Here is a 22,843-nt window from a genome sequence, read left to right as displayed (position 1 = left end):
TTTGGCTGTGCATCTGTAACAGTGTTGCTTCCGTCCCTCTCCTCGCCCCTACCTGGGCTATTATTTTACAATGACGGCCTACCCCGGCCAAACCCTCCCCCTAATGACGCTGGGCAACTTGTGCGCCACCCTATGGGACTCCCGAACATGGTCGGTTGTGATACAGCCCGGAATCGAACCAGGATCTGTAGTGACACCTTTAGCACTGAGATGCAGTGCCTTAGACCGCTGCGCCACTCAGGAGCCCGAGTGGTATAGTGTGTGTTTGAAACAAGAACACTTGTGCTCAGATGGACAAAGAAATTCAAAGTTATTTATGCTACGCTTCCAATTTGCTGTTTCCAATGTTTGCAAATGGCTTTGAATTACTCTGCAGTATTTTCAGGTATCAGAAAATTAATTGCAGCTTTCAACCTTTTCAGTGGCATGTTGTTGAGCATCTCAACTTATTTATACTTATCTGTACAAAATATAATTGGTTTAACTTGATTATGCACACTTGGGGCAACCGACATTCAGGAGAATGGCTATTTACAAAATCTTAAGATAAAAAATATATTGTGTAGATCAAATATGACGGTCAGATAGATTGGAATAGTATAGAATGAATAGACCACACAATCTCCTATCTTCAACATGCTGTTCCAGATACAGCCTTGTCATTTTTTTTTATTTTTTATTTTATTTAACCTTTATTTAACCAGGTAGGCAAATTGAGAACACGTTCTCACATACAACAACACATAGTTACACATGGAGTAAAACAAACATATAGTCAATAATACAGTGAAAAAAATAAGTCTATATACAATGTGAGCAAGTGAGGTGAGATAAGGGAGGTGAAGGCAAACAAATATATGTATAAATAAATAAAAATATAAAAAGGCCATGGAGGCGAAGTGAGTACAACACAGCAAGTAAAATAAAAACTAAAAAAACACTGGAATGGTTGGTTTGCAGTGGAAGAAAGTGCAAAGTAGAGACAGAAATAATGGGGTGTCATTAGTTGAAGAGATTCCATAAAAACACAGCACTTTGATACAGCTATGACTTTGTTAGGATAATTAATATAGTAGGTTAGAATAAATTGTGTAAGGTTACGAAAACGCTAGGATGGGGTTAGGGAAAATGCTCTCCTAACCTGCTATGAAAAGTCACTTGTATCAAAGTGGCATGTTTTTAAGATGACCCATTAGTTGTGGGCAGTCAATCCGATGTTTCAGAAAAGTAGTCACTTCCTGAGATGTGTATTCAAATAGTTTAAAAAAGGTAGTTTCTTTGAGATCGGTTTTCAAGTAGTTTTTAAAAGTTGTCACTTTATGAGATTTGTATTCAAATAGTTATAAAAAGTAGTAATTTTGGGGGGTCTGTATTCAAATCGTTGTTGTCACCTCCAAACAAACGATTTGTTCCCCTGAAAAAATAGTTACTTTCCATAAATTATAGTTAACTATAGTCCCAGATCTGGTGTGTGTGGGGACGGTGCTTGTAGGGGGAATGTAGTGTATGCTCGTGTAAGTGAGTATGTGCCGAGTCAGTGCAAAATAGGGTTAATGCAGATAGTCCAGGTAACCATTTGATTAACTATATATATCAGTCTGATGGCTTAGGGATAGAAGCTGTCTTGGAGTAGGTTGGTCTGAGAGCCGATGCTCTGGTACCGCTTGACAGACGGTGGCAGAGAGAACAGTCTATGGCTTGGGTGGCAGATGTCTTTGGCAATTTTTCATTCGCTTCTCTGACACTGCTTGATATAGAGGTCCTGGATGGCAGGGAGCTCGGCCGCAGTGATGTACTGATGACCAGCCTTTCAAAGCGCTTCATGTTTACAGATGTGAGTGCTATGGGACAACAGTCATTAAGGCAGGTTACCTTGGAGTTCTGGGTACAGGAACAAGGGTCAGTTTAAAACATGTTGGGATTACAGACTGGGACAAGCAGAGGTTTAAAATGTCAGTGAAGACACTTGCCAGCTGGCCTGCGCATGCTCTGAGAATGTACCTTTGTATTCCGTCTGGCCTAGCAAGTGTCAACCTGTTTTAAAGTCTAACTCACATCGGCCTGTAGCTTGCTCAATAACAACACTGGGGTGCTACTGACATTCAGAAAAGATGCTAAACAGTCAATTCTGCCACCTTTGAGAAACAGAATTGACCATTTACTTTCCTCTCTGAATATGATGTCAGTATCACCCTAGAGGACTGTAAACAATGACAGGCTTTGCACATGGGTTCTGCAGTGTTATTCCTACAAAAATCAATAAAATGTGTTTTGGATTTTTCTGCCCTTAATTAGATATAATCCACTAATAGACTGTCATAAAAGTGTATTTTGATGTCATATTAATTTTAGCTGAGTGTGAACTGAATCAAATAGTTTTAACCACTTGGTAGTTCCTGTCGGGATGACTACAGTACAAGGTCAAATGTAAAGTTGCTAAAGATTAGTGTCATCTATCAGTCTTACAGTGATAGTGGTCTTGGGCTTGACTTATTATCAATGTTTTTACATGATTTATCTGACACTCTTATCCAGCGCGACTTACACTAGTGAGTGCATACATTTTCGTACTGGTCCCTGGTGGGATTCCAACCCCAAACCCAGGCGTGGAAAGCACCAAGCTCTACCAACTAAGCCACATGGGACCATATCATGTACATTTGGAAGGAATGCAATGTTTTCACTTGTGTTTATCACATGTAATAAATCCACTGAAATATCTGCCTGGGAATATCACATTGATTAACACATTGTTCCATTTCACAATACTATTCTTAATGTTCAGTGTCTCCATCTATATATCAGACACTGATTCCACATCACTCTCTTGATAAAACATTCTTGGTTTTCCATGTCTGATACAAAATGTGTCATATCTAGGGGTTACATTCTGTCTTAGAAATTTTCCTTATAAAGGGCATCCTGCAGTTTAACAAAAACACCTAAACTAAAAATTGATTACAAAGAAAATGTAAACTTCTGTTTAGCCTACCTGATTTTGAAAAACTATCTGTTTCAGAATTCAACATTAACATTTTACTTATTTCCCCCTAGTGAGTCACTCCATGAAGTACTTCTCCACCGCATCTTCTGAAGTTTCCAACTTCCCAGAGTTTCTGGTTGTGGGGATGGTGGATGGTGTTCAGATGGTTCACTATGACAGCAACAGCAAGAGAGCGGTGCCCAAACAGGACTGGATGATCAAGCAGCCAGGCGTACTCTGTGAGACAGAGACAGAGAATTTATTCAATTTAGAGCGGACTTTCAAAGCCACCGTCGATATTCTTAAGCAGCATTTTAACCAAAGTGGAGGTAAGTCATTCATCTTTATCTCATCTGATTCATTGTGTTTGTGTAAACTGTCAAAACCCCTTGTTCTTGGAGACAATAATAAATCAGGATTAGAGAATGTATCACTAGAATATCAGGGATGTACAGATCTGCCCCTCCTTCCTGTTTCTGTTTCCTTCACACTTACCACACAGCATCATTAGCTGATTTCAGTATTTGAAAGCATCTAGCATGGTCTCCTTTGTTTCTCTGCTTATGTTTACTGTATGCATGGTCCCAATTGTTGCTCCTGGACACCAGCACAGCATTCATTTTAAATCTACTGTGTACTGTTTTAAGTGTGTGAAGGACAGATGACGATGACCAAACCACTACTGTAAATGGCATCAAAGTATAAGCATCTTTATGCATTGGTAAGGTCAGTCTCCAATTACCTGAATGGCAGGTTGGTGAATGTCAGATCTCTGCTTGGAGTACATGTAAGTTTAATTTGTCAGTCAATACCTGTCCGTCAGTCCCTCTAGTCTGCTCTGTGGAGCTTTTCATGGTGTGTGTGCATGTGTACGTGTGTGTTATCCACACTGCCCAGCTGTGTGCTCCCCCTATGTCCCTCACAGTAGAGCTGTAGTCTAAGGATTTTGATGATCATGTTAATGATGTTATGTCAGCGGTGATCATATTGGTGATAATGATGTTAGTGATGATCATATTGGTGATGATAATGATGATTATATTTGTTACGAATCCCTTTGGCCCGACAATCTAGGGGGATGGTAATGGGACCCGTAACACAACTCATGCAAATTATAATAGTGACAACGTAACAGTGAGAACAAAAATAACCACAGACAACTAAATTACTACCGTCAAACACTCAAGGTTTATTTAAAAACACACGGTAATGGGGGGAGCAGGAAAAGGGGCTGAGCGGGACCCAAGGAATGAAAGAATAATCCAAAAACACCCCTAAACTAGACTAGCCTACTTCACAAACAGCTAACTAACTAACCAAAAATACAGAGGGTGGTCCGCCCAGTTCTAACTAGTGTTTATATAACAAAGTTTACCTACGGGTAGTGTATGCCCAAGGGCGACTTGTCTGGTTACCCCCTTTTCCCACCAAACAAACAAACACTCAAACACCATAACCAAAACAATACTCACAGGTGGGGACAAAGTGACATGTAGATGCAAAACACACAAGCGATCTACAGACAGAAGGCATGTTACAAAGAGATTGAGCTGGGGAGAAAACAACTGACAGGAGTTTTAAACCAAGGGAAAGGGACTGTGATTGGGTAAGGGAAAAGGAGCAGGTGTCTTCCGATTAGCGACTGATTGTTGACTGATTGGGGAATGATGGTTGTCACCTGTGAGTAGGGGAGAAGGAGAGAAAAGAAATACACACAGGATACACCTGTATCCGTAACACTCCCACCCTTAAAAGAGCAACCCTAGGGGGATTGCGAACACAGTAGTTACAAAACATACAAAACATAATTCTCACACACGAGACAAAGCATCTGCCAACACATTCTCAGAACCTTTTTTATGCTTTATCTCCAAATTATAATTCTGTACAATAAGGGCCCAACGCATTAGGCGCTGGTTCTGATTGTACATGCGGTGGAGAAACACTAAGGGGTTGTGGTCCGTATATACAATCACTGGCAGGGCACTGGAACCAATGTACACCTCAAAGTGCTGCAGAGCCAACAACAAAGCAAGAGCTTCCTGTTCCATGGTGGCATAGTTTGTTTGACATTTATTAAACTTCCGAGAAAAATAACACACTGGATGATCCACTCCACTCTTGTCCTGCTGCAGTAGAACAGCACCAGCACCTCTGGCACTAGCATCTACCTCAAGTTGAAACGTTTTTTCAAAATCCGGAGCAGCAAGTACAGGGGTATTACACGAGGGCTTTCGCAGATTCAAAAGCTATTTTACAATCCGGAGACCACACAAATGATTTAGCAAATCGGTTAATGGAGCAACTACCGCAGAGAAATTGACAGAAACTTCGGTAGTAGCCAACCATCCCTAAAAAGCGGCGTAGCTGTCGTCTGGTGGTAGGTGCGGGAAATGCAGTTATAGCCAATACCTTGGCATCTACAGGGCGCACCTGTCCATGGCCGACCTCTTTGCCAAGATAAGTAACAGTAGCTTTTCCAAACTCGCACTTTGCCAAGTTCAGGGTTAGCGAAGCACCTGCCAACCGTTCACATACTACCCTGAGAGAGTCAACATGATCTGACCACTCAGACGAATAAATCACTAGATCATCAAGATAAGCACTACAGTTGGGTACTCCAGCTAATACAGAGTTAACCAGTCGTTGGAAAGTGGCTGGGGCATTTCGCATCCCAAAAGCCATGACTGAGTATTGTAGGAAGTTGTCTGGGGTTACAAAGGCAGAAATCTCCGAAGCACGTGAAGTTAACGGAACCTGCCAGTAACCTTTTAAGAGGTCCAACTTAGTAACATACTTAGCAGCTCCAATAGTGTCGATACAGTCGTCCAGTCTGGGTAACGGGAACGAATCTGGCATTGTGACAGAATTAACCTTTCGATAATCCGTACATAACCTGGACGTACCATCAGGTTTAGGAACCAGAATGCAAGGAGAACTCCAAGGGCTTGAACTTGGCGTAGCCAGGTCATTCTCCAACAAATATGTCACTTCATCCCTCATTATCTTCCTTTTGGAAGCGTTGATACGATAGGGGTGTTGCTTGATAGGTGTAGCATATCCAACATTAATGTCATGTTCCAACACGTTTGTGCGAGTAGGAACGTCATTAAAGAGACATGGAAAACTGTGTAGTAGCCTCACAACATCGTCGGCCTGTCCGTCTGTTAAATGAACCAGACCTGACTGGATAGACAGCAGCATTTCTGAGTTGGGCAATCTAACGCACTGCTGCTGAGTATTGCGCAACTCTAATCCATCTCCCTCACCATCATCAATATGACAGTCCACTATCATAGCAGTAGAAGCAGAGGAGACAGCAGTACCTTCCTCTATTTTTGAACTATCCACTTGGGTGACGGGTCGGGTGTGGTAGGCTTTTAACATGTTAATGTGGCACACACGAGATTGGCGTTTTCTATCAGGCGTTTGAAGCACATAATCAGTTTCACTTAATTTCTTCTCAATGAAGTAAGGACCAGAGAAACGAGCTGACAGTGAAGATCCTGGAACAGGCAATAAGACCAGTACTTGGTCACCTGGCTGTAGTGGATGAGAAACAGCCTCTTTATCATAGTGTCTTTTCATGCTCCTTTGGGAGGAAGACAGAGCTTCCTTTGCAAGAGCACAGGCTTGGTGTAGGCGCTCCCGAAAGCGACTAACGTAGTCCAACACATTCTCCTCTCTTGTACACCACTCTTGGGACAAAAACTGTTCTTTAAGAACTTTCATTGGTCCTCTCACTGTGTGACCAAACACTAGTTCAGCCGGGCTGAAACCTAGGGACTCCTGCACAGTTTCACGAGCAGCAAACAAAACTAGAGGAACTCCCTCATCCCAATCTTTCTCAGATTCTAAACAATATTTACGTAGCATAGACTTCAGTGTCTGATGCCATCTTTCAAGCGCACCCTGAGACTCTGGGTGATAGGCGCTTGACACACGGTGTGTAATTGATAAGGATTTTAACACCTGTTTGAAGAGCTTGGATAGGAAATTGGTACCTTGATCACTTTGTACCACCATAGGTAATCCGAATGTCGTGAAGAATTTTATTAAGGCTTTACTCACTACCGGGGCTGTAATCCTTCGCAGAGGAATGGCCTCGGGGTATCTTGTTGCCATACACATAATTGTCAACAGAAACTGGTTACCCGATTTTGTCTTCGGTAACGGTCCAACACAATCAACCACCACATGTTCGAATGGTTCACCTATGACAGGTATTGGACAAAGAGGAGCGGGAGGAATAACCTGATTTGGTTTTCCTGTTATCTGACATGTGTGGCAGGTACGACAGTACTGAGCCACATCTTGTTTTAAACCTGGCCAAAAGAAATGGCGAAGGATCCGATCATATGTTTTTGATTCCTAAATGACCAGACCATGGGTGGTCATGAGCAAGGGATAACACATTTTGTCGAAAGGCTGTAGGAATCACTATTTGGTAAACAGCATTCCAATCTCCGCCCGCGTCATCATGGGATGTCCATTTACGCATGAGGAGATTACCCTCAATGAAGTAAGCCACGTTCTTCTTCTTTACCTCTTCCAATGAGACAACACTAGAAAAACATTTAGCAAGCTTGGTGTCAACCTTTTGGTTAGCAACCAGCTGCTCACGAGTGACTGGTAACTGTATTGCATCAGCAATAAGTTCTACATTCTTCTCTTCTTTCCTGGGCTGTTTGTCAGAGGTGATCAGCTTCCCAGAGGTAGCACACAACCCATCCTCTTGATCATCCTCTTTGAACAGAACAGTGTTCGACAAATCTATCACGTCACTCTCTTGTCGTGCCTGAGCACGAGTGACAGCACAAGCGGGGAACACATGTGGATAACTCTGTGCCAGCTCATTGGAGAGAGAGTGGTCACTTTTATCCAATACTTCCAATACGGGTACTACCTTTCCTCCGGCAATATCGTTACCCATTATAAAGGTCACACCTTTTACTGGCAACATAGGACGTACCCCCACTCTGAATATTCCACTGATTAACTCAGTGTACTTTCACAAAGTGCAATGGCACTGGAACAAAACCCATTTCAATACCCTGAACTAACACACTGGAACCACAGTATGTATCGTCGGATAAGGGCAACACATCAGACAATATAAACGACTGCGCCGCACCAGTATCTCTAAGGATTTTAACCGGAAGCTGAGACGCGTCGTCATTCGCTAGGGACACAAAACCCTCAAATGAACGGTTCATAACTACGGTCGGGGACTGGGTCTTCCAAAATACATTTACCCTTAGGCACCTGTTTCATTTCAGACCTCACAACCGTACGAATTAGACCAACACCTGTTGGTGGCTTGGCACGAAGAGGCATCCCTTGTTTACGTTTTAGCAGGAAGCAATCATTAATCATATGTCCCACCTTATGACAATAGAAACAGGGACGCTCATTTTTCTGGCGTGCTTGATATACTGCTGGCCGACTAGGGCTATAAGTAGGCAATTCTGTAACTCTACTCTCAGTATGAGCCGAAAACTCGCTCGTGCGTCAACACAAACTCGTCTGCCAACACAGACGCTTCTGACAGGGAGGATACTTTCTGTTCGTTTAGGTACACTACAATGCGTTCAGGTAAGCAATTTTTAAACTCTTCCAACAAGATTAACTCCCGGAGAGAGTTGAAATCAGTTACCTTGCTAGCAGCATGCCATTTATCAAACAGATTTCCCTTCTCTCTAGCAAATTCCACATAAGTCTTACTAGAAGACTTCTTATGAGACCTAAATCTCTGTCGGTATGCCTCAGGCACAAGCTCATAGGCGCGAAGAACAGTAGCTTTGACCACTTCATAATTTAAACTGTCTTCAAGAGGTAGCGCTGACAAAACCTCTTGGGCTTTACCAGTTAATTTACACTGAAGTAATAGGCACCATACCTCTTTAGGCCACTTCAATGCTACGGCTATTCGTTCAAATACACAAAAATAGGAGTCAACCTCTGACTCTCTGAACAAAGGTACTAAGGCAATCTGCCTACTAATGTCAAAAGTGTTGGGATCTCTAGTTGGTGAGGACGGCTCACTAACAATCACTGCAGGCACGAAGGCTAGCCTCGCTGTCTCTGCCTCCAGTTCCATCTGGCGCATTTTTAACATCATCTGCCGCTGTTCTCGCCTTTCCTCTTTTTCTGCCTCAATTTTACACATCTCCAACTGGAGAGTCTCGCCTAATTTGGGCTCTCTCTTCCGCCTCCAGTTAGAACTGTATGGAACGGACATCCCTCCTGGCATCACCGGTTGAAAGTGGGGAGAGTGGATCAAAACGGGGCAATGTGGCAGGTGCTTTAGCCTCGCCCTCAGACACCACTGGGCTTAGAGGAGCAGCAACATCCCCTACAGGGGTAGTAGGCTCAGGCAGCGGTAATACAAGCACCTGCTCTTCCAACAAAACATTTAACACTAGTTGTTTAACCTCCGCTTTAACTAAACCCGGCGGAATCGATACCGAATAATGGTCAGCCAAGGTCATTAAATCTACCCTACGACATCTATCAAAAACCTCCCACGAAGGGTTATCCAAAAAGGACTTCAAATCAAAATTAGCCATCTTGAACTACCACACAAGAGCCAACAAAATAGCAAACACTAATGCTACTTCAGCTACAGCGCTCAACACTGAACTATACCACTACAACAATTTGCATAAGCGGTATGGGTGTCAATAAAGACAAATCCCGGATGAGCCCCCACTTATGTTACGAATCCCTTTGGCCCGACAATCTAGGGGGATGGTAATGGGACCCGTAACACAACTCATGCAAATTATAATAGTGACAACGTAACAGTGAGAACAAAAATAACCACAGACAACTAAATTACTACCGTCAAACACTCAAGGTTTATTTAAAAACACACGGTAATGGGGGGAGCAGGAAAAGGGGCTGAGCGGGACCCAAGGAATGAAAGAATAATCCAAAAACACCCCTAAACTAGACTACTTCACAAACAGCTAACTAACTAACCAAAAATACAGAGGGTGGTCCACCCAGTTCTAACTAGTGTTTATATAACAAAGTTTACCTACGGGTAGTGTATGCCCAAGGGCGACTTGTCTGGTTACCCCCTTTTCCCACCATCAAACAAACACTCAAACACCATAACCAAAACAATACTCACAGGTGGGGACAAAGTGACGTGTAGATGCAAAACACACAAGCGATCTACAGACAGAAGGCATGTTACAAAGAGATTGAGCTGGGGAGAAAACAACTGACAGGAGTTTTAAACCAAGGGAAAGGGACTGTGATTGGGTAAGGGAAAAGGAGCAGGTGTCTTCCGATTAGCGACTGATTGTTGACTGATTGGGGAATGATGGTTGTCACCTGTGAGTAGGGGAGAAGGAGAGAAAAGAAATACACACAGGATACACCTGTATCCGTAACAATATTGGTGATGGTAATGATGTTAGCGGTGATCATATTGGTGATAATGATGTTAGTGATGATCATATTGGTGATCGTGATGATAAAATTGGTGATGATAATGATGCTAGTGATGATCATATTGGTGATGTTAGTGATGATCATATTGGTGATGTTAGCGGTGATCATATTGGTGATGTTAGTGATGATCAGATTGGTGATGATAATGATATTAGTGGTGATCATATTGGTGATGTAAGCAGTGATCATATTGGTGACGATCATGATGATGTTAGTGATGATCATGATGTTGATAGTGATGAACTCATTAGTGATGATGATGTTAGTGATGATGATAATGTTAATGATGATCATGATGTTGATAGTGATGATGTTAGTGATGATCATATTAGTGATGATCATGATGATGTTGATGTTAGTGATGATCATATTAGTGGTGATGATCATTATGTTAGTGATGATCATCATGATGTTAGTAATTATGTTAGTGATGATCATATTAGTGATGAGCTTGCTGTTAGTGATGATCATATTAGTGATGATCATGATGATGATGTTAGTGATGATCATGATGATCATGTTAGTGATGACCATATTAGTGATGATCATGATGTTAGTGATGATCAAGCCAACACCTACTTTGGCCGCCTTTCCTTCCAGTGCTCTGCTGCCAATGACTGGAACAAATTGCAAAAATTGCTGAAGTTGGAGACTTATATTTCCCTCACTAACTTTAAGCATCAGCTATCTGAGCAGCTAACCGATCGCTGCAGCTGTACATAGCCCATCTGTAAATAGCCCATCCAATCTACCTACCTCATCCCCATATTGTTTTTATTTACTTTTCTGCTCGTTTGCACACCAGTATTTCTAATTGCACATCATCATCTGCAGATCTATCACTCCAGTGTTAATTTGCTAAATTGTAATTACTTCGCTATTGTGGCCTATTTATTGCCTTACCTCCTCACGCCATTTGCACACACTGTATATCAACTTTTTTTCTAATGTGTTATTGACTGTACGCTTGTTTATTCCATGTGTAACTCTGTGTTGTTGTTTTGTGTCTCACTGCTTTGCTTTATCTTGGCCAGGTCGCAGTTGTAAATGAGAACTTGTTCTCAACTGGCCTACCTGGTTTTAAAAAAATAAAATGTTAGTGATCATAGTAATGATGTTAGTGATGATGATGACATTAGTGATGATGATAGTTTGTCCATAACCTGAGCGGAAACCAGAGTGCATACCAGAGAGAATACTATAGACATCAAGAAGGCTAATCAGCTGACTGGCTTTCTTGATGTCTATAGTATTCTCTCTGATATGCAATCTGGTTTCTGCTCAGGTTCTGGATGTGTCACTGCAACCTTAAAGGTCCTCAATGATGCCATCATTGCCCTTGACTCGAAGGAATGTTGTGCTGCTATCTTTATTGACTAGGCCAAAGCTTTTGATATGGTAGACCAGCCTTTCTTAAAGTATGGGTCGTGACGTGTCAGAGTAAATTTATAATTATTTCATTAATTACTGGAATTGATTTGGCCAAGTGCATCTGCACTCTCTGTTCAGTGCGCTCTCTGCTTAGCAGCAGTCTCTGCTCAGTTTGGCAGCTGCGAGAGGGAGATGCCTGTGTGCTTTGCGGTTTACCGGATCTTTTTTCTACATTTTTTTTTTTTTTTCTTTCTTGAAGATCACTCTGCGACACACACGATGCAGTGCTGTCGTTCAAGCCACTGACTAATTCCCACTCGCCATCCCTCACCACTGTCATAAAATGGACTCGTGCTAGCCACAAGTTCTGACTGAGCTCAATCGTCATGAAACGCATATACAGCGATGAGTTTCTCTCTCTTTCATACAAACTTATAACGAGGAGCGCCCACAATGTGTTTCGTGTGTGGAAGTGCTTAGTAATGAGTCTCTCATAATGAACAAATTAATAAAACGACACGTCCTGACCAAACATCCACAGCATGATGGTAAACCCAGGGAGTTCTATCAGAACAGGACAGAATGCTTCAGGAAACAGTGCTTCACAACAGTGGAAAGGTAAGTCAGCTAGCAAGGCATTGTTGTCATTTTATAACAGGTGATGATAAGCACAAATAAGGGAGTACTAACTAACTCTCATAGTAGTAGATGTGAGTTTCTCTTTCAAACAATCCGCTGACCTTGTACACAGCTAATAACTAACGTTTGCCAAAGCAAGCTAGCTACTGATAGTGCAACCCTAGTAACAGTACAGATGAAGATGAAAAAATCTGGCCTACTGTACATCTTACTGTATAAATTATTGTTAAACTATTCTAGGTTGGAACTGTTGCTGTTAAAATACAATAATAATTTTTATTCTGAACTGGAATAAACTGATTTGAAGCGAAATGCTTTTTGAGGCAAACACTCACAGTTCTGGGTTGTTCATCTACAGCAGGAAGCGGTCTCCTGCCTGACTGAGAAAGCAGTAGATGTTCTGGTCCAGTTTGGCACCACATACCTATGCGAATCAGGGTTCTCACCTCTGACATACTTACAAAACAAGTACAGAAACCGTGTCAATGCTGAGTATGACCTCAGTGTTACACTGTCAAAAACAGCCCAGAATAGACATGCTCTCATCAGGACTGTGTCTTTTCTGGTCTACATTTTTTTTTTTTTTACGTTTAGGTAGGCAAGTTGAGAATAAGTTCTCATTTACAATTGCGACCACACATCTGTGTGATCAATCAGTTTATTCCAGTTCAGAATTTAAAAAAAAAGATGTATTTTAACAGCAACAGTTCCAACCTAGACAGATGTGTGTGTTTTTAATGGGGGGAAATAAACATCAATAGATATTTATATGGATATTTAATTTCATTATTTGTTTTTTTCTATATTGCATTTGTGTTAGGCATAAGGGCAATGAAATGTACCGATATTTCTGTATAGTTGCATATTTTCCTAAGCTTGGGTCCCAGGAAAACACAGAATTTCTCATTTCGGTCCCAGGCTGAAAAAGTTTTCCATTCCGTTCTTGTGGGCCGGCTAAGGAATATTGGTGTCTCTGGTTTGCTAACTACCTCTCTAAAAGAGTGCAGTGTATAAAGTCAGAACATCTGCTGTCTCAGCCGCTGCCAGTCACATGCTCCTTATAGGACACATCACTTATCTCTATACTCCTCTGTAAACTGGTCATCTCTGTATACCTGTCGCGGAAGCCACTGGTTGATGCTTATTTGTAAAACCCTCTTAGGCCTCATCTACTGCAGCCCTCATCCTCCACATACAACACCCGTTCTGCCAGTCACATTCTGTTAAAGGTCCCCAAAGCACAGACATCCCTGGGTCGCTCATCAAGTCAGTTCGCTGCAGCTAGCGACTTGAACGAGCTGCAACAAACACTAAAACTGTACAGTTTTTATCTCCATCTCTTCATTCAAAGACACTCTTGTTGACAGTTGTGGCTGCTTTGTGCTGTTGTCTGTGTCCAGTGTTTGTACCCTGTTTTGTACCCTGTTTTGTGCTGTTATCATGTGTTGCTGCCATGCTATGTTGTCTTACGTCTCTCTCTTTATGTAGTGTTGTCTCTAAATAAGAATTTTGTTCTTAACTGACTTGCCTAGTTAAATAAAAAAAGATAGTAGTGATGTGTCTGGTCTTCTCTGCTCTAATGGACCAAAGCTCCCAGTGACTCCCTTTGGGCTCTTCTGCTGGAGCTGATCGGGCCTCTCAGGAGAACTCTACACACTCACTCACTCATCTGTCACCCTCATGACCTGGGGATCACACACAGCTCCAGTAGTCTCACATTATTGAGAGATAATCTTCCTCATGTTAGTCTCTCCATCTCTCCTGTTGTTCCTGACTGAACAGAGGATCCTCTCTCATTTCCTCTATCTCTGACATCATCACTAGAGGACAGTCTTCATTTATCAACAGTGTTTTATTCATTTACACTAGAGGTCGACCGATTATGATTTTTCAACGCCGATACCGATTATTGGAGGACAAAAAAAGCCGATACCGATTAATCGGGACGATTTTTTAAAATGTATTTGTAATAATGACATTTACAACAATACTGAATGAACACTTATTATACCTTAAATTTTTTTTGATGTATTATATTTAGTCTCAAATAAATAATGAAACATGTTCAATTTGGTTTAAATAATGCAAAAACAAAGTGTTGGAGAAGAAAGTAAAAGTGCAATATGTGCTATGTAAGAAAGCTAACGTTTAAGTTCCTTGCTCAGAACATGAGAACATATGAAAGCTGGTGTTTCCTTTTAACATGAATCTTCAATATTCCCAGGTAAGACATTTTAGGTTGTAGTTATAGGAATTATAGGACTATTTCTCTATACCATTTGTATTTCATATACCTTTGACTATTGAATGTTCTTATAGGCACTTTAGTATTGCCAGTGTAACAGTATAGCTTCCGTCACTCTCCTCGCTCGAACCAGGAACACATCGACAACAGCCACCCTCGAAGCAGCGTTACCCATGCAGAGCAAGGGGAACAACTACTCCCAAGTCTCAGAGCGAGTGACGTTTAAAACACTATTAGCGCGCACCCCGCTAACTAGCTAGCCATTTCACATCGGTTACACCAGCCTAATCTCGGGAGTTGATAGGCTTCAATTCATAAACAGCAGAGCTGCTGGCATAACGCACAAAAGTGCTGTTTGAATGAATGCTTATGAGCCTGCTGGTGCTCACCATCGCTCAGTCAGACTGCTCTATCAAATCATAGACTTAACTATAACATAACACACAGAAATACGACCCTTAGGTCATTAATATGGTCGAATCTGGAAACTATCATCTCGAAAACAAAACATTTATTCTTTCAGTGAAATACGGAACCGTTCCGTATTTTATCTAACGGGTTGCATTCATAAGTCTAAATATTCCTGTTACATTGCACAACCTTCAATGTTATGTCATAATTACGTAAAATTCTGGCAAATTAGTTCGCAAAGACCCAGGCGGCCCAAACTGTTGCATATACCCTGACTCTGCGTGCAATGAACGCAAGAGAAGTGACACAATTTCACCTGGTTAATATTCCCTGCTAACCTGAATTTAGTTTAGCTAAATATGCAGGTTTAAAAATATATACTTCTGTGTATTGATTTTAAGAAAGGCATTGATGTTTATGGTTAGGTACACGTTGGAGCAACGACAGTCCTTTTTCGCGAATGCGCACTGCATCGATTATATGCTACGCAGGACACGCTAGATAAACTAGTAATATCATCAACCATGTGTAGTTATAACTAGTGATTATGATTTAAGTTTAATGCTAGCTAGCAACTTACCTTGGCTTCTTACTGCATTCGCGTAACAGGCGGGCTCCTCATGAGGCAGGTGGTTAGAACGTTGGACTAATTAACCGTAAGGTTGCAAGATTGAATCCCTGAGCTGACAAGGTAAAAATCTGTCGTTTTGCCCCTGAACAAGGCAGTTAACCCACCGTTCCTAGGCCGTCATTGAAAATAAGAATGTGTTCTTAACTGACTTGCCTAGTTAAATAAAGTAAATAAAATAAATCGGCGTCCAAAATTACAGATTTCCGATTGTTATGAAAACTTGAAATCGGCCCTAATTAATCGGCCATTCCGATTAATCGGTCGACCTCTAATTTACACACCTCACTGAAAACTACAGTCCTACACAACATCCATTTGTTAGAATAACACTACTGTACTGAACACAATGTGTATCTTCAACACAGTAGATAGAACCAAGCCAACATCAGCTGGTGTAGAATAGATCCACACTCTGAGTCTCCTCATCACCTCTCTCTGTCTCTGTGGTGAAGGTGTGACATCATCATCATCACACTGTAGAGGTCTGAGCTGATCTCTCTGTTTTATTCCAGTCTGGTTGAACAACTAATACATGATGATAGAGATCCCACTGGCAGACTGAATCTGGAGAACAGATTACACAATGTTGCTGACCTTCTTTCTCTCTTTCAGGAGTCCACATTCTCCAGTACATATATGGCTGCTCATTGGATAATGAGTCGGAACAGAAAGAGGGGTTTGGACATCTGGGTTATAATGGGGAGAACTTCCTTGAGTATGACATGAAGACATTAACTTGGAAATCTCTTAAACAACAAGCTGATTTCATGCAGGATAAGTGGAACAGTGACACCAGTAGACTGGTATTCTGGAAGATCTACCTCACCCAGACCTGCATTGAGTGTCTGAAGAAGCAGGTGGTCAATGGGAAGAGGACTCTGATGAGGACAGGTAAACATTCAGAAATGTCACTTTGTTTTATGCAACACTTGACATCTGTCTTTGGATTTGTGAATGAAGTCCAGTTCTACATAATTATAGATGTGTCACTTAGGAACATTGAGTGGTTCTGGAACAACAGTGAAATATGTCTGGTTAATGATACAGAATGCACCATATTGTTGTGACATCATCTATACCACCAACATCCTTTATCTTTACTGATTCTGTATTATCTACAGAAATCATCATCATTTATGGTATCATTTGGATAAATGTAGATGCTTTTAGTCTGCGCTCATTTCAAAATAACACCAATGAAATGTCTGAACTCTCTCTCCAGTCCCTCCGTCAGTGTCTCTGCTCCAGAAGACCCCCTCCTCTCTAGTGACCTGCCACGCTACAGGTTTCTATCCCAGTGGAGTCATGGTGTCCTGGCAGAAAGATGGACAAGAACAGCATAAAGATGTGGAGCATGGAGAAACTCTCCCCAACGATGATGGAACCTTCCAGAAAAGCACCCGCCTCAGAGTGACGTCTGAGGAGTGGAAGAACAACAAGTATCGGTGTGTGGTTCAGGTCACTGGTATCAAGGAGGACTTCATCAAGGTTCTGACTGAGTCTGAGATCCAGACCAACAGGGGTAAGAGGGAGATTCAAATATACACTATACCCAATTCTCCTACTGAATGTACCCATTAATCCTCATTTAAGTTCCCTCATGTGCTCAGTAAAGCTACCTTTCTGACTGCATGTTCTCATTGACCTCCTGAATTGTTATTATAATTCGTTTTTTACATGTAGGGGAATGCTGCTTGGATTTCATTTGAGATGGAAATGTGTTATCTTGCACTGTAGTCTGAATGCTCTGTTCTCATGATGACAGGTGACCCAGCCCCCAACATTGTCCCCATCAGTGGAGGGGTGGTGGCTCTCCTCTTGGTCGTTGTTGTTGTTGTTCTTGTTGTTGTTGTTGGGGTCGTCATTTGGAAGAAGAAGAGTAAGAAAGGTGAATGAGGAAAGAAGGAAAGATATTATCAGCAGTGATTCACTTAGTAGTTTATAAATAGTAGTCGGGTCATAGTACTGGTTTAAAAGCATTAGTAAAGTAGTGATGGTAGAAGTACAGTATGTTTGATTTTAATCTGTTGTAAATAAAGAATCTTGTCACATAGGCTTTATGTCAAGTCTGCAGTAGGACATGCAGAAGGAATACAGGATTCAGGATACTCTCAAACATTATATTCTCTTGTATTCAAATAAATCAAGCTATCAGAGTCAATAATAACGTCATGTTTACCTCTGTTTCAGGCTCTGTTCCAGCCAGCAGTAAGTGTCTCAGTTCATATTGTTCGCTGATCTGAAAATATCACAGATTTTTCTTTGTGTTTGACTGTATCCATTTTAGAGTGTGGTTGTGTCTTTTCCTTGTAGATTGTGATGCAGGTTCAAACTTAATGTTAATTGATGCATCTACTTAATTAATATGGAAGGTTTTATTTACTGTGAACCATGCATTAGGAACTTGGTAATGAACCTGAACTCGTGGATTGTTGTTTTTCTAACATTGGGGTTTTATTTCTGTTTTAGCTAACGACACTGACTCTGCGTACTCTGGGGAAGGTCTCCTGAAGACTTGAGTCCTCTCTGCACTTCTGTAAGTAACATCAGATTAAGTCACTAAAGGTGTCCTCATATTAATGCGCAAACTAGAGAAACAACCACTACTACACTGCTACTGGTTGGAATGTGTTTACAGTGGCAAGAAAAAGTATGTGAACCCTTTAGAAATACCTGAATTTCTGCATAAATTGCTCATAAAATGTGATCTGATCTTCATCTAGGCCATAACAATAGACAAACACAGTCTGCTTAAACTAATAACACACAAACAATTATATGTTTTCATGTCTTTTATTGAACACCCTGTGTAAACATTCACAGTGCAGGGTGGGAAAAGTATGTGAACCCTTTAACTGGTTGACCCTCCTTTGGCAGCAATAACCTCAACCAAATGTTTTCTGTAGTTGCAGATCAGACCTGCACAACGGTCAGGAGGAATTTTGGACCATTTCTCATTACAAAACTGTTTTAGTTCAGTTATATTATTGGGTTGTCTGGTGTGAACCGCTCTCTTGAGGCCCTGCCACAGCATCTCAATCGGGTTGAGGTCAGGACTCTTAACTGGGCCATTCCAGAAGGTGTATTTTCTTCTGTTGAAGCCATTCTGTTGTTGATTTACTTCTGTGTTTTGGGTCGTTGTCCTGTTGCATCACCCAACTTCTGTTGAGCTTCAATTGGCAGACAGATAGCCTTATATTCTCCTGCAAAATGTCTTGATAAATTTGAATTCGTTTTTCCGTCGATGATAGTAAGCTGTCCAGGCCCTGAGGCAGCAAAGCAGTCCCATACTTTAGTTGGGATGAGGTTTTGATGTTGGTGTGTTGTACCTTTTTTTCTCCACACATAGTGTTGTGTGTTCCTTCCAAACATCTCAACTGTAGTTTCATCTGTCCACAGAATACTTTGGCAGTAGCACTACGGAACATCCGGGTGCACTTCTGCGAACTTCAGATATACAGCAATGGTTTTTTTTGGACAGCAGTGGCTTCTTCTGTGGTGTCCTCCCATGAACACCATTCTTGTTTAGTGTTTCACGTATCGTAGACTCATCAACAGAGATGTTAGCATGTTCCAGAGATTTCTGTAAGTCTTTAGCTGACACTAGGATTCTTCTTAACCTCATTGAACATTCTGCGCTGTGCTCTTGCAGTCATCTTTGTAACCCTTTCCAGCTTTATGCAAGTTAACAATTCTTAATCTTGGGTTTTCTGAGATCTCTTGTTCGAAGCATGGTTCACATCAGGCAATGCTTCTTGTGAATAGCAAAGTCAAAGTTTGTGAGTATTTTATAGGGCAAGGCAACTCTAACCAACATCTCCAGTCTCATTGATTGGACTCCAGGTTAGCTGACTCCTGACTCCAATAAGCTTTTGGAGAAGTCATTAGCCTAGGTGTTCACATACTTTTCCAACCTACACTGTGAATGTTTAAATGATGTATTCAATATAGACAAGAAAAATACAATAATTTGTGTGTTTTATTCGTTTAAGCAGACTGTGTTTGTCTATTGTTGTGACTTAGATGAAGATCAGATCAAATTTGATCAATTTATGCAGAAATCCAGGTAATTCCAAAGGGTTCACATACTTTTTCTTGCCACTGTATTTGTGTAACCTCTCTCTTCTCATGTGTTTTAGGAAGCCGCTGACGAGGACAGCAACGAAATAAAAACAACAAATGCTGAACTTCTCAAAAACATAACATTTATACGTATACTTACACACACATCAGTCACACCCACTCCATATATACTGAACAAAAATATAAATACAACCATTTCAAAGATTTTGCTGAATTATAGTTCATGTAAGGAAATTGGTCAATTTGAAATAAATTCATTAGGGTTGATCTATAGATTTCACATGACTGGGAAGGGGTGGGCCTGGGAGGGCATAGAACCACCCACAGGGGAGCCAGGCCTAGCCAATCAGAATACATTTTTACCCACAAAAGGGCTTAATTACTGAACAAAAATACTCCCCACTAATGGGTGTAAACAAATTGAGCACAGCATTTGAGAGAAATATGCTTTTGTGGTTACGGAACATTTCTGGGATCTTTTATTTCAGCTCATGAAACATGGGACCAACACTTTACATGTTGCGTTTATATTTATGTTAAGTATATATAAAAACAAAACATCTGGTTTCAAAAATATTCTTTGGTGAACAGTTTTACTTTCATTTAATTCTTGGTTTGGCTTTTTAAGTTGTGCTGTACTGTCATTTTTTAAATTATAAAATGTTATAATGCCACTGTGTGATAGACTTATCTCAGTCTTACAGTTATAATCAATTAAACACCATGAAAATGTGTTTCTGGGAAGCATTAGATTGTTGTGAGATGTTAAATTAAGATTTGAACTTCTGTTATTCTAACTGAAGTCACCAAAACAATCACATTTTAAAATATATGAATTTAAACTGGGAAAAACTCTATTTTGTTTGAATGTGTAGCAGCGCAGGTGGTGTTATAACTTTGCTCACACTAACTTTAATTGCATGGCTATAAGCCAGACAAGGCCTGTCCATATGTTCCGTTTGTACATTTTTCTCTTACCGACAGTGGTGTTATTTTTTTAGCGGTTTGATTATGATGGGGCATAACACTGTTTTTGACTGTACCTTCTGTAGTTGGTGATGGCAAGTGAACATGTATTGTAAGTGTTTCTACTTTGTACCTTATGGATGCAATACACATTTGAAGGAAAGTGCCATACTGGGCCTTTTTTAATAATGTTTTCAGTAAGATATGTTCTAAACAGCAAAAGAGTTGAATTGAAACAATTTGTTTGTATATGAGCTTAAGAAGTAATAATATACTGCTCTTTCCATGACAGACATACTAGGTGAAAGCTATGATCCCTTATTGATGTCACCTGTTAAATCCACTTCAATCTGTGTAGATAAAGAGGGATTTCTAGACATGGATTATTGAGAGAGGGATGTGTGCCATTCAGAGGGTGAATGTACAACATATTTAAGTGCCTTAGAACGGGGTATGGTAGTAGATGCCAGGTGTACTGGTTTGAGTATGTCAAGAACTGCAACGCTGCTGGGTTTTTCATGCTCAACAGTTTCCCGTGTGTACCAGGAATGGGCCACCACCCAAAGGACTTCCAGCCAACTTGACACAACTGTTGGAAGCAACATGGGCCAGCAACGCTTTCGACACCTTGTAGAGTCTATGCCCAGACGATTTGAGGCTGTTCTGAGGGCAAAAGGGGGTGCAACTCAATATTAGGAAGGTGTATATTCTGATGACCTGTATGAAGGTTGATGGGGCGGCAGGTAGCCTAGTGGTTAAGTGTTTCGGGCAAGTAACCGAAAGGTTGCTGGTTTGAATTCCACCCTTACAACAACAAAAAGAGTACTGCACTTTCAACAATGCAACTGCAGTTGACTGGTATTTTGCAGAACAGTTGAACTGCAGTTATACTGCATTTTTGATTTTTTTAAAGATTACTGTGCTCTTGGCTGCAACTGACTAGGTGAGAAATCTGCCGATGTGTCTTTGAGCAAGGCACTTGACACTAATTACTCGTGAGAGTGTCTATTAAATGACATGTAGATGTTTGAATAAAATGCTTATTTAAAAGGGGGAATCTGTGCGCTGTTTCTTTTGTCCTCTAAACAATCATATATATAGAGACTAGAATAAATCATCTTCTGTAACGTTACTTATCTGGAGGTCCACAGCACTGCTCATGTTCATTCTCTTCTAATCAGGGACTGATTCAGACCTGGAAAACCAGGTGAGTGAACTCTGGCCTATGAATCAATGATATTTATTGATCAATTAACAGCCAGGCAGAAAATAGCACTAGCAGTACTTTGGCCCTCTAGGGATGAAATGAACAGTGCTATCAAAACCTGAATCCTGCCTGGCAACCGTTGACATCAATGTTGGTTAATTTTAAAATAGTCTTCAGTATCAACAGTAGCCCATTTTATGGAATGTAGTTTCTGTAAGGGATGTAATTCTCTTTATAATAACCCACTGGGAACTATAGTATACTCCTCATGTAACTACTGCCACACTATTCATATCCACAGTGACTCATTTATCAACTGCAAAAATGAACATTTTACAGGAGGAATAGGCCACATCAGGTTTTATGGCAAATACATTCCATTAATTTAAGCTCCGAATTAGAACATGTCACAGTAAAAGTCCTTTGATAGCACAAACATTTTGTTTGTAGAATTTGTACAATGAACTCCTACATTAAGGTGGAAATGTATAGTATGTTGCCAACCAAAAGATATCTGGGTGAACACATCTGATTGGTTTGGGGCATGTATTTGTGTTTCAGGAAACAGTTTGTTAGAGGCAGATATGCTGGATAAGAACAATAAGGACTGCATTTTACTTTCTACTTAAACTGTTGCTTATGAGGTTGTTATTTGACCTTTTAGTATGCTAAAGCATTTGACTAAACCTCTTCAAGTTACTAAGTTGTCAAGTCACAACTCTCATCACACTTTACAGAGAAAATTAAAGGTTTATATGAAACAATCCTACAAATGTTTTCCAGTAACTGGCACTAGGAAACAACTAGTGGATTCTCATATACTGTACATTTGAATCAACCTGG

General features: G+C 40.8%; 1 protein-coding gene and 1 pseudogene across 2 annotated transcripts in view; one reads left to right on the top strand and one right to left on the bottom strand.

The window, feature by feature from the left end:
• LOC129831241 (saoe class I histocompatibility antigen, C alpha chain-like) overlaps positions 1 to 22,764 on the top strand; it is a 28,061-nt gene extending 5,297 nt beyond the window's left edge. The window contains exons 2-8 of one of the 2 annotated variants that reach the window (XM_055894423.1): positions 3,055 to 3,312; positions 16,357 to 16,635; positions 16,967 to 17,266; positions 17,510 to 17,632; positions 17,935 to 17,952; positions 18,214 to 18,280; positions 19,884 to 22,764. In XM_055894423.1, coding sequence (XP_055750398.1) covers positions 3,055 to 3,312; positions 16,357 to 16,635; positions 16,967 to 17,266; positions 17,510 to 17,632; positions 17,935 to 17,952; positions 18,214 to 18,263 — 1,028 coding nt within the window. In that variant the 3' untranslated portion in view covers positions 18,264 to 18,280; positions 19,884 to 22,764. The remainder of the gene's footprint in view (positions 1 to 3,054; positions 3,313 to 16,356; positions 16,636 to 16,966; positions 17,267 to 17,509; positions 17,633 to 17,934; positions 17,953 to 18,213; positions 18,281 to 19,883) is intronic. The other variant, XM_055894424.1, reaches the window with a different exon arrangement.
• The window catches only part of LOC129830597 (tapasin-like), a 10,312-nt pseudogene continuing 10,176 nt past the window's right edge, over positions 22,708 to 22,843 (bottom strand).

The sequence above is a fragment of the Salvelinus fontinalis genome, chromosome 32, assembly GCF_029448725.1.
Source record: "Salvelinus fontinalis isolate EN_2023a chromosome 32, ASM2944872v1, whole genome shotgun sequence".
NCBI lineage: Eukaryota > Metazoa > Chordata > Actinopteri > Salmoniformes > Salmonidae > Salvelinus > Salvelinus fontinalis.
Note: the sequence above shows the minus strand (reverse complement) of the source record. Positions and strands in the feature narration are given on the sequence as shown.